This window comes from Ailuropoda melanoleuca, chromosome 19, assembly GCF_002007445.2.
Source record: "Ailuropoda melanoleuca isolate Jingjing chromosome 19, ASM200744v2, whole genome shotgun sequence".
NCBI classification, from domain to species: Eukaryota; Metazoa; Chordata; class Mammalia; order Carnivora; family Ursidae; genus Ailuropoda; species Ailuropoda melanoleuca.
This window is the reverse complement of record NC_048236.1, coordinates 35460932-35472971: the sequence shown is the minus strand read 5'-3', so window position 1 is coordinate 35472971 and position 12040 is coordinate 35460932. Positions and strand designations below refer to the sequence as shown.

The window sequence follows — 12040 nt, the reverse complement described above, 5'->3', positions numbered from 1 at the left end:
GGAGCTGCCGCTATTATTCATTTCCTCCTTTCACCTGTGAACAAATGGGCCCTTTGGTCTTGAGGCTCCGGTCCTGAACAAGTGGACAGACAGAAGAAATAGTGAGACACGCCTCAGGCTGAGAGGAAGAGAGAGAGAGCCCTCCGTGGTGGGAGCGGGTCCACCTGAGCCCTGACCCTGGGATTCATTTGCGGTCTGCAGGAGGGGACAAGGAAGTCAGTGGCTGTCTGATGGCCTTCTAGGAAGGTCTTTCATTATTCTGGAATGTTTTGCTTTTATGGAGAAATCTTCCCTTTCTGATCTCTCCCGTTACAGCTGATCGATCAAAGCAATAGACAATATGCGTTATTTCATTAAAATATCTCTGACACAGGGGAAATACTTGGTAAATATTTACTGAATAAATGAACAAGTAAATAAATAATTGGTGGGAGGGGAGGAAAGAGCCAGAGAATTAATTCCTAAGGCTGGAGCCGTTGGTTTCCCGCCCCTAGGCTGCTTGCCGGTGGTGGCCTCCTCCGCCACCGAGAATGCTGTCCTCGCGTCGTCATGTCTCCGCGCGCTGCAGCGGAAAAGGTGGTTACAAGACATAGTCGCTCCAACCTCTAGTCCCAAACCGGTAAAGAGTTCTGTTTTGAAAGCCTCTGATGAATGGTCATAGCAGCCAGGGTAATAATTTAAGCAGGAAACTTGGCCATAAAAGGCAAGGAGGCTGCAAAGCCCTGAGACCTGAGAAAGCCTCACAGGCCAAGAACCTGTTTGGTGTGTCTCTCATACACATCCAGCCTTCTCGACTGGGCCTTGTGTCCCAAAATAAATAAAGCTGTGAAGAGGCCACAGTGGCCCAGCTCTGGTGAGCTCCTGGGTCAGAATCTACCTAGAATTTTTATTCCAAGTGTTACCAGAAAATTTAGATTTTTTCCAAGATTTGGAATGATCCCTTCCTCTGTCCAACCCAGGCCTGCCCAGCTTGAAGCCAGACACTGACAATGTGCCCGCTGGGACGGGGCCCATGGGACAGATGACCGGACCCCTTTCTTGACTCGTTTCAGGGGACACGGTAGGGAGCTGCCTGGGGGTAGTTTGGTGGTCACTGCACTCTCTCCCACACGATCCCCATGGCTCCCCACTCCTCCCTCACGGCTGGCTATTGAGGAGTCCCCTGCCAGACCAACGACCAGCAGAGAAGGACACTTATCCCCAGTAAGCTTGTGCATGAGACACCTGTGAGGTCCCAGGTGTTGGAAAAGACCTTCTACAGCTACCGTGAAACACCTGGGAAGCCGTCCCCTTGTCCCCCCGCCCCCCGCCCCCAACACGGCCAGCCAGCCACGAAGTCCTGTTGCTACAGCTCCGACATTATCCCTTCTCAGGGGTCTTCTCTACCACACCCCACTGCCCGCTCTGCTTCCTCGCTTCTCACCCAGGCCTTGCTGGAGTCTTCGAGTCAGTCTCCTGGCCACCAGGCTCTCAGCCCTCCTGTCCATTCACCCAGAATGCACTTCCAAAAGCATGCCCACGACTGCGTCTAGCCCCTGCGTAGAGTTGCTCCAGGGCCTCCCGCGTCCCACTGAACGCACTCTCCAGTCCTCAGACTCCACAGCAACCCCTTCCCGACCTCCCTGAGCTGGTTCATTGCTTCTGCCAAACTTCAAGGGCCCTCAGTTCCAGGAACAGGCAACTATCCACGCCGTGACGTGCCTCAGATGCGGGTCGGCGTGACCTCCCTGTGGAGCCCTCTGTGTCACCTCCACGGTAGACACCCGCATCTGCCACACCTCAAACGCACGTCTCTGACGCCACTTGACCTTGTCGTGGCTATTGGTTCACACGTCTTTCTCCCAGAGGCGGGAGTGGCAGCGACTCTCCCTCTGCCTTTGGTGACAGCGACCGAGCCCTGATGGCACCCGTGCCCTGCCGCTGTTTGCTGAATGAGCGATAAAACCACCGCCCTACCTGCTCCTTTTCATAGGCTCCGCCCGACTCTGATGCAGTACGCGAGACATTAAAACTTTTCAAAGGTGGGAGGGTTTTTAAAAGAACTTGGTAAACAGTTGAGCAATATCTTGTGAAATAAGAGAAACCAAGTTGCTTGGAAGCAGGTGAAAAGTTTAGCCCACTGCATCACTGTTCCCAGCTGACCCTCTCCGGGCAATCGGCCTGCTTCTCTTCTTTCCATTTCCCTAGTAACGTACTGGCCTTTGTGAATGAAACAGATTCTTAAAAAAAGTTTGTTTAACTGTTTTGTGTGTCTTGTATGTATACACGGGAACATTATTTAGATTTCATGAGGGCAGTTAGGGAGAAAATGGAACTTTTTAGAGTCTCTTCCTATTGGAAATCTGCTAAGGAGACCAACTGTTTGGTCTATCAAAGGCTATCTATATCTGAATTTGAAAGGGGACATTTAGAGCCTCAGCTCTGTTCTCAGAGGACTGTAAAAATTACCAGGGAATTTGACATTAAGGGAATTTCAAGGAGGAGTTTTTTAAACACAAAAAATATGACAAAAAGAAAGGTTGATCGTTAAGACTCTCATGCTACATGGCCAGGCCTTGTTCACAGATTGACTCATTTAATCCTCACAATGCTATCAGGCAAGGCTATTACTTGTCCTTTTCATAGATGGGAACCTGAGGCACAGGGTTCCCACCACTAGCAAGTGGCAGAGCCGAGGTTTGAATGAAGGTAGTGAGGCTTAAGCATCCAAGGCCTCAACCACTCTGTCAAAGTGCCCCTAAGGGAAAGACCTGGAAGGGATGGCTATCACTCAACCAGCTTCCCATAGGGTTCTAGAGTGCCAAGTAACAAGGCCCCAGTCCCTGTCCTCAGGAAGCTGACAGGGCAGACAGGGAGAGGGCAAGACATGAGCACGTCCATCTGTCCATCCATGCACGCATATGTAAACCACGTGGGAACCACAGGGAAGGAAGCGTGAGACAGGCAGCCAAAGAGACGGGCACACGCTGCCCGCGAAAGACCAAAGAGGCTCAGAGTGTGATCCCTGCCTCCTTGGCGCTGGTCAGGAGAGGCTCACAGGCAAATGGTGTCAACTGTATAGACAAATGGCGCGATGAACACACAAGGGCTGAGGCATTCAAACGCTCCAAGTGAAGACAAGAGGCTTCAACATGAATTCACAAGAAAAAGGAAGGAAATAACTGATTTAGTGCAGTATGAGTGAGGCAGAGGAAAATGATTTGTTCTAATCCACGGAAATCAATCGCAGCATCAAAAAGCCATCCTTCGGAAATTGGCAGCATAGATATTTAGCTAGCCATGTACACACTGGCTCATCCCACTAAGGATGGGGGGCTGCGGCACACCTCATAATGGGAGGGTTATGGGGAGAGCCTGGCCTATTCCACAATGGGGCTGGGTTGTGCTCCCCCTGACCCCTAGTTGTGGGCTAGGGCGTGTGGGTCCTGGCAAGTGAATGCAGCCTCTGACTGAATGACAGAAAGGATCCTGGGGCTCATGTCAGCTCATGTACACAATGTTTGTTGAATGAATGAACAAACAAGTGCTGAACAGACAGCATTTCACATTTTCCACAACAGATGGAAAAATTTACAAACTCTCTCTGTGTAAAATACGCATAACAATATTACATTTAGAGTCACCTGCTCACCTAATTGGGTTCCAAGCAGGTGTCACTATATCTGTGAGGGACACCAATGTGTGGTTTATGTATGGAATCAATTATTCAAGGGAGGGAAAAGAAGTGTCAAGAGAATTATCAAATTCTAATTACGTGGTTGAGGAAAATAGACACGGAAGGAGTTCACGCAGTATTCAGATGTATTTGTGAATGAACTGCAGAAAGCTGCTAATGAGTGATTTGTTTGGTTTTTTCCCCCAATTTTTAGTTAAGGAAACGCAGATGCCAGAACAAGGACAAGATGAGCTAAGAACCTGCCTTTGCTTCCTCCCTCTCCTGCTTGGCCTGGTCTCATTCAGCCCAGCTCTGGCTGGGAACTCACTCTGGAAGAGAGGAAGTGGAAAGGCCACAACCACAGCCACAGGATGGGGTGGGGGCCATTGACATCACTGAGGCTTGGGGATCCGCAACTACCCAGACGAGTGTAATTTTCTTTGCTACTGACTTTCCTTGCCTTGGGGAAAAAAAAAAAAAACAACCACCAACCAAACAAACCAAAAAAACCCAAATGACTGCCATCAATATACCTCTTTCAAACTTCACGAACTAGCATTGCTAAGTTGTCTTCCTCAAACATAGGCTTGTTATCGAAGATAAAGCAATTCTGAGAGTTTCTTTGACGTGAGAGACTTTGAAAGCACCTGAATGGAAGGTGACTTTTCTTTGCTCAGGATTAGTTTTCTGGGGAAAAGAGGAAACATGCCCACTATGCATTTGGGCATATATGACACATCTGAGGGCTTGACGTTGTGTCTTCTGCAGACCAGATCTTTGGTTCTTGAATTCCCAAGGTCAGGTGTTAGAATTTCAGTCATTTATGCTTTGCTTATCCCCCTCCTTCTTAGGTCTTGCCCAGGCTCTCTATGTGGTCAAGAAGGGCTCAACTGGGCACTGCCTTCTATGCACCAAATAGCGGGTTTCTCCTTAGCAGGTCTGATTTGCTCTGCTCACCACTTAGCATGGAGCCTGGCACATGTAGTGCTTAGTGAATATTTGTGGACTGAACGAATAAATGGGCTGTAAAGACAATAAGGCTTGAAATTGGGCTCATCATCCCACCATTCCTTAGGCCATCATTTTCTATTACAAACAGAGTAAGGCTCCATCTAAATCCCGAGAACCTCTTTATCTGGAAACAGTAACCAATGGAAGGGTACCCAGGAGAAGACCCAAGCCATCTCCCTACAAGGAATTAGCTGTCATGACAGTAACTGTGAAGGAGACATAAGAGAGCTGTCAAGCAAACTTAGCATTGATGTAAAATTAAGTTCTGGGACAAACCAAGTCATATTGGCAGATTAGAAGCAAGACAGAGGGCAGGGCAGGGCCTGAGCCACTGAGTGACATGCAACAGGCCACCCTCTCCAATTCCTCTGTCCTATAGATGAGGAATCCCCTGCCCAAACCCATGCAGCAGATAGTAGGAAGAGGCAAGAAGAAAACCTGGGTGTCGTGATGTCCCATCCAAATCTCTTTCCACTGCCCCGTCTGCCACCGGTCCACAGGGTCCAGTGCTGTCCAGTAAGCTCAGGAGGAGCCTTTAGACTGCATTTCTGTGCTGCAAACAGCAGGCTTCAGCTGTCAGGGGGTAAGGCTAAGTAGAAGAATCGTGCTCCCGTGCATGGACTCTCCCAGGGCACCTGGCTTGAACCCTCTTAGCCATCTTTTGATCGCACCCTCTCCTGAGTCACCCCTGCCCTGAGAAGGTGAGCAGGGCCAGCACTTCCTAACCCTTACCGTGAGCTGGCAGGCTGTGCCAAGCACTTCCATGAACTATGGTGTCCTTTCAACCCCACAACAACCTCTCCGGTGCAGACTGTCATCGCGCCCATCTTACACATGGAGAAATGGGGGCTTCGCGAGATTACACAACCTGCTATTGGTCCACAAATTTTAAGTGGCAGGGAGGGGACTGGATCCCAGGCAGTCACCCCAGAGGTCACCCTCTTGACCCCACGCCATACCGCCTACCCGCTGAAACGTTCCCGTGGACTCAGACTTTCTTTCCCGTCACCATAGTTCAGGACCATCTCACCCTAGACTGCTGCCCAGCCGCTTCTCCATCCTCTTCGCGGGGCCTCAGCTTCCCATCCATTTCTGCTCATCCCCCAAAACTGTGATTTCCCTACGTCACGGAGCGGTTTTTCTCACATCAACCAATTCTCCAGTTCTCTGAGGTTACCAGCAGGGTGTCCAACAATGACTCCCTCCGCAGGTTTGAGAACTTGCTAGAACAACTCACAGAACTCAGGAAAGCGCCTCAGTTACTATTACTGATATATTATAAAGGCTGCAACTCAGGGACAGCCAAGCAGAAGACATGCATAGGGCAAGGTATGCAGGGGCTGGTAGAGCTTCTGTGCCCTCCCTGGGCACACCACCCTCCCGGTACCTCAGTGTGTTCACCAAACCAGAAGCTCTCTGAACTGCATCATTTCGGGGGTTTTTATCACATACGCACGATCGATTAAATCACTGGGAATTGCTGATAAACTCAATCTCCAGCCACTCTCCCCTCCCACGAGGTTGAGGGGAGGCAGAAAGTTCCAATCCTCTAATCGTGGCTTGGAATTTCTGACTGCCAGTCCTCCTTCTGGAGCTATCTAGTGGTCCCCATTCATCAATCATCTCATTAGCATACAAAAGACTCTTATCACTCAGGAGATTCCAAGGGTTTGGGGAGCTGTGTGCCAGGAACTGGGACTAAAGATGAAATATCTATTTTTTATTATACCACAGTCATCCTCTGCTCAGAACCTCCAGTGCCCATCCACCCCCCACTGGTGACAACAGAAGAGAGCCCAAACTTTTCAGGGTGTCCTTTCAGCCATATACAACCTCATCTCCCTTAATTCCTGCTACCTCAGCTTTGCTCCAGGCTGGCCCAGAATCTTGCAGATTCCTGCCTCTGCACCTCGGCCCCATCCTCCTGCCCCTTCACTGAATCAAAACATTTCACTGAACTGAAATTGAATCAAAACACTTCTTAGGATGATTTGTTTAGAAATGGGTGTAACCTCAGAGATGAGCTGGCTGAAAATCACGAATAATAGATTAAACTTATTTATTTAAAGATTTATTTATTTTTGAGAGAGAAATCGTGCCCATGTGCAAGTGCGTGCGTGGGGGGAAGGGCAGGGGAAAGCAGACTCTCCACGGAGTGGGGAGCCCTACGTGGGGCTCCATCTCCCATGACCTGAGCCAAAAGCAAGAGTGGGGCGCTTAACTGACTGAGCCACTCAGGCCTCCCCCCATTTATTTATTTATTTAGAGAGCGAGGGCAAGCATTCCAGTGCGGGGAGGGGCAGGGGAAGAGAGGGAATCTCCAGCAGACTTCCTGCTGAGTGCAGAGCCCAACTGGGGGGGGGGTGTCTTTCCAGGACCTGAGATCATGACCCGAGCAGAAACCAAGAGCAGACACTCAATCGACTGAGCCACCTGGCGCCCCCAACCTAATTTTTTAAAAAAGAGTAAAGAATGAGAACATGCAATTAAGGAGGAGGAAACTCGAAAAGTAAATAACCCAAAGTCACCAGTTATTAGGAAAATAGAAGATCAAATAATGAGATGACATTTCATACCTACTGGAAAGCTGGATAATGCTGCAGGATACAGGTAAGGATTGGGGGCTTCACACCTGTGTGGGTGTGTAGACTGGGGAGAACAGAGCACTCCAGTCACTGAGGCAGCCCTCAGTCAAAGTAAGGGTAACATCCCTGTGACCAGCAATTCTGCCCTCGGCTATGGACCCCAAAGAAACCCTCACAGGCAGACGTGCAGGAAGCTATTCAGAGCAGCGTATTGGTGCCGCCCTAAACCATCACGGGGTTGGGGGGAGAGGATGGTAAAATCTATGGAGGGCTCTGTGCAGCCTGATGCACACACAGAGCCGACACAGTGACACAGACAAGCGTGAAAACAACCGGCTTAAAAAAGCCGAAATCAGAGGGGCGCCTGGGTGGTGCGGTCGTTAACCGTCTGCCTTCGGCTCAGGGCGTGATCCTGGCGTTCTGGGATCGAGCCCCATGTCAGGCTCCCCCGCTATGAGCCTGCTTCTTCCTCTCCCACCCCCCCTGCTTGTGTTCCCTCTCTCGCTGGCTGTCTCTGTCTCTGTCAAATATATAAATAAAATCTAAAAAAAAAAAAGCCAAAATCAGAGGGGGAGATGAACCACGAGAGACTATGGACCCTGGAAAACAAACTGAGGGTTTCTAGGGGAGGGGGTGGGGGGAGGGTGATGGGCATTGAGGAGGGCACGTGTTGTGACAAGCACTGGGTGTTATACATAACTACTGAATCCCTCTGAACACGACATCACAAACTAATGATGTGCTGTACAGTGGCTAACTGAACATAATAAAAAAAAAGCAGAATCAGACCTGTAAATACAGGGGACAAGCTAACAGTTGCCAGAGGGAAGGAAGGGGTGTGGGCTTGGGCAAAATGAGTTGGGGGGAGTGGGAAATACAGGCCTCTAGTTCGGAATGTAGAATTCGCAGGAATAAGAGGCCCGTATGGCTGTGTGGTGACACATAGTGGCTACACTGGCTGTGAGCACAGCGTAACATATAGACTTGTCCAATCACTATGTTGTACACCTGAAACTAGTGTAACATTGTGTGTCAACTCTACTCAAATAAAAAAAAATTTAAAAAACCAACCACTTGAGGACAAAAGAAACAGAATGATCTGAGCAATAGAACGAGTTGCATAATTTAGAAACATAAGACCTTTAACCACGATGAAAGTTCTGCAAGTACACACAGACAAACTGGGACATCAGACAGAGGGGTTGCTCAGGCAGGAGGTGGGGAACGTTGAGGAAAGGAGAGTTGAGGAGAGGTCCCCTGGGAGCGGTAAGGCAGGGGCCACCGTCCCCACCCTGCCCTCGGGCTCAGGCACCAAGGAGTGGCTTGCCAAGGCTCAGGCTGCAGTCTTTTGCACAGAAAGTGGGTGCAGGAGCCAAGGCCAGCTACGAAGGAGGCTGCCCTTCTCCCCGGAAGCTGTGTTCCCCCCAGTGTACCCCGATGGTGGGAATCCCACCTCCTGAGGCGAATCTCTCAGACTGTGTGCTCTCCGGGGTTTTCACAAGTCCGCTCCCCGAGTAAACATTAAGAACAGTTTACACAATGGGCCTTAGAAAGGATGTTGGAGGGGGCAGAGGAGGGGGTGGAGTATGCCAGGCAGTCCGAGTCACATAAACTGACGCTGTGAAACCCAAGCTTCCCTTCCACGCAGCGGCCCCCTCCTCCTCCTCCTCCTTTGTCCCCAGGGGACCCAGAACTAACCTCTACTGAGCACTTCCTGTGACCCAGCAGGGTGCTGGCGATTTTTACATTTGTTATCTTACGCAGGGCTCGCAGAAGTCCTGCACCGCGGGGTGGCGGTTATCCCTCGGGTGTCACAGTCAGGGACCGGGAGGCTCGGAGAGAGGGACGGGCGGCTCACACTGTGAGTTCAGCTGGGCTGCCCTCCTCACGCCTCGGCGGACACGCACGCTTCCACCCAGACAGTGACACCAATTAGCGGCTTCTGAAATTCTCCCTCTAGAACTTTCTGCCCGGTAGCTGGGTCTAGGGGGTCTCCGGGCTCGCCTTAGGGCCTCCGAGGTATCAGAACCGCTCCAGCAGCGCTCGCTGGGACACGTCTAGAAAGTCTACACCCCCTCAGAGGCGCCTGCTCTCGGGATCTCCTGGGGTGAAGCTAGATTCTAGTAGCTTCCTCTTTGCCTTCTATACCCTTGAGTCCTTAGACGTGGCTCCTCTAACCAAGTCCAGTTTCTAGAAAACTGGAGATGCCCCTCGACAACGGTTTTCCATGCTAACCAGAATCTCCAGCTTCCTGGGATTGAAGATGTGGTGAGTGAGTGGGTGGAGTGGGCCAACATTTACAGCAGAACAGCACTAAATTCCCTGAGAATAGTATAATATAAGCAAAGTGACAATGAAAAATCTCTGTAAAACAAGAATACGGCAGAGCTTTATCACACACTAAAGCATAACAACACGAGAATTCTACGCAGGTCAAATCATGTTTGTCAAACCCCAGAACAGCACAGATGACGAAACACTATCAGGGACGTGGCCATCACACTCCCCCTCTTTACCTCCTGTCAACATTATATAGTAGCCTATTTTTCCTCAGGCCCCAGTCCAATTATTTTGAGTGAAACTTGAAAGAAAATTATTCCATCCAACAAAAAGCCTTCTAAAGACTTCCCAGTGGTGACGCGCTGTAACTTGCCCCAAATCGCTCCAGCCTCACCTAGAGTCCTATCATAACCACTCCATGGGGCGATTAACATCATGGGCTCAATTTCACTTAAAGAGGAAAACATTAGTATTAGGGAAAACTAGGAATTCTTCATTTTTTTTTTCACCAAAAGGAGTTTACATAGCTGTGGAGAAAAGGGTGTCATAAAGAGAAAAGTTTAAGAGTGGTGATTTACATGTGAAATCAAAACAAACTCACATGATGTTTATATTACCCTTCTGGGAGGAAATGGAGATGTAAGCTGGTAATGATACAATTCAGTAAATATTTATTCTGTCATTATCCCACACAAAGCATCAGGCAGTTTGGGCTATGGAGATACCAATGATAAGAGAGCATACAGGGTTCTTGAGACCCCCCATTCTTCTGTGGAGTCAGACAGAAGCTGGTGAGCCCCGCCCCCCACCACCATGGACTCAGAGGCACAGGAATCCATTTGAATCGCTGTGCTTTCAGTGTCTCTGATAACCTTACAACCAACAATCAGAATGGAGAGGAACTCTCTCTGCCCATCTCTCATCTCTCTAGGATGAGCTTTCTTGTTGGTGGAAAAAACCAAAGAGCTCTATCTTATCTTTTCCTGTCCTCCTTTCCCCAAGTTTCCAGGGAAAAAATAACCTCTGTCCTGTTTTCATACCAAGTGTATTGTGAACCCTCTGTACCCCAGTCTGGACCACATCTCTCCTTCCTTCCCCCGAACCGTTGCTCTCTTCTTCCTCTTCTAAAGCTCTCAAGATTTCTTGTCCCCTGTTTCTTCACTGAATCGCTTTACTCTAGGATTTTACACTGGGTTAAACTCGGGTGGTGGTTTGATGAAAAAGCAAACTATACATATGTTTTGGTCATATTATTACTGCATAAACCTTCTCTGCTCATTTTCTAGAGTTCAGTTCAACAAATAAGGCATTGCCTTTCACAGACCATTTGGGAGCTTGGACTTAAATTCTTGGACGTTTCAAGTGCCTCATCTCTTCAGCTGTACTCTCTAAATCTGTGCTGCCAAATTGGTTTTATGGAAATTCTCTGCAACCCCAGTGTTTCAGCATTTTCGTTCTCTCTGGAAGTTTCTTTCTTCTTTTTAAAAAACCTGTAGAGCGGTATCTGGTAATAATAGGAACTAACATTTACAGAGGCCATGCTACGCGCCAGGCAACCCTCCGAGGCAGATATCCGCATTTTATAGAGGCTGGAACTGAGGCGCAGAGACTCAACGCGCACGAAGATAGCGGAGCCAGGATTCCACCCCAAGCTTGGGAGCTTCACCAGGCTCAAGCTCCGACATGTACGGGATCTGGAATCCCTTCTTATCGAGTCTCTCTCTTTTGGAGCTGGTGACGAGGACACTGTACTCAACCTCTCTGACCCCGAATTTTCCCTCCAATAAAACCGAAATAAAGCGTTCTGCTTCGGTCCCCGATTCCGGGTAATTGCCAACGCTCCCACGCACACCAGCCGGCGCCCTCGGAGGTAGGGCTGAGTCCCGCTCCTCCGAACACCCCGTCTCGTCCCGAGGGCCCAACCACATCGGTCCGTTTCAGACGAACCACCCAAGGGACTTCCCTGCCTGCATGCACCTGGCTCGCCGGCCAGAGTCGCGCCTTCTCCCCCACGGCCCGCAGCGCCGTCCCAGGCTGGCCACGCGGTGCCATCCCATCGGCCGCCGCTCCGCGCCGGTGTCCTCGTCGGTTCCGGCCGCCGGCCGCCCCCTTACCATGGCATCGTAGCGCAGGGCGTTCATGAAGTGCGCCACCTCGGCGCCCTTGTACACGGTGAACCAGATGGTGCCCTGGTACTGGTCGCCGGCGTCCAGCAGCAGCACGTGCGGCTCGCTGCGGCGGACCCGCTGCACCTGGGTGAAGAGCCGCGCCGCGCCGCCCACGCAGCGGCTGGCGTTCACGCACTTGCTCGAGTCCTCGCTGGTCTGCTCCAGCCGGCTGTGCACGTCGTTGGTGTGCAGGATGGTGAGCTCCCAGGCGCCGGCCGCCGGCCACAGCAGCGCGCCCAGCGCGAGGAGCCGCAGCGCCGGGGCTCGTGCGGCTCGGGCACCCATGGCCGCGGGGCGAGGCGCGGTGAGTGGCGGCGGGACGGGAGGCTCGGTGCCCGGGC

General features: G+C 50.7%; 1 protein-coding gene across 1 annotated transcript in view; it reads right to left on the bottom strand.

The window, feature by feature from the left end:
- Positions 1-12033, bottom strand: part of NT5E (5'-nucleotidase ecto) — a 45514-nt gene extending 33481 nt beyond the window's left edge. The window contains exon 1 of the mRNA XM_002923172.4: positions 11646-12033. Coding sequence (XP_002923218.3) covers positions 11646-11984 — 339 coding nt within the window. The 5' untranslated portion in view covers positions 11985-12033. The remainder of the gene's footprint in view (positions 1-11645) is intronic.
- Positions 12034-12040: the final 7 nt, after the last annotated feature.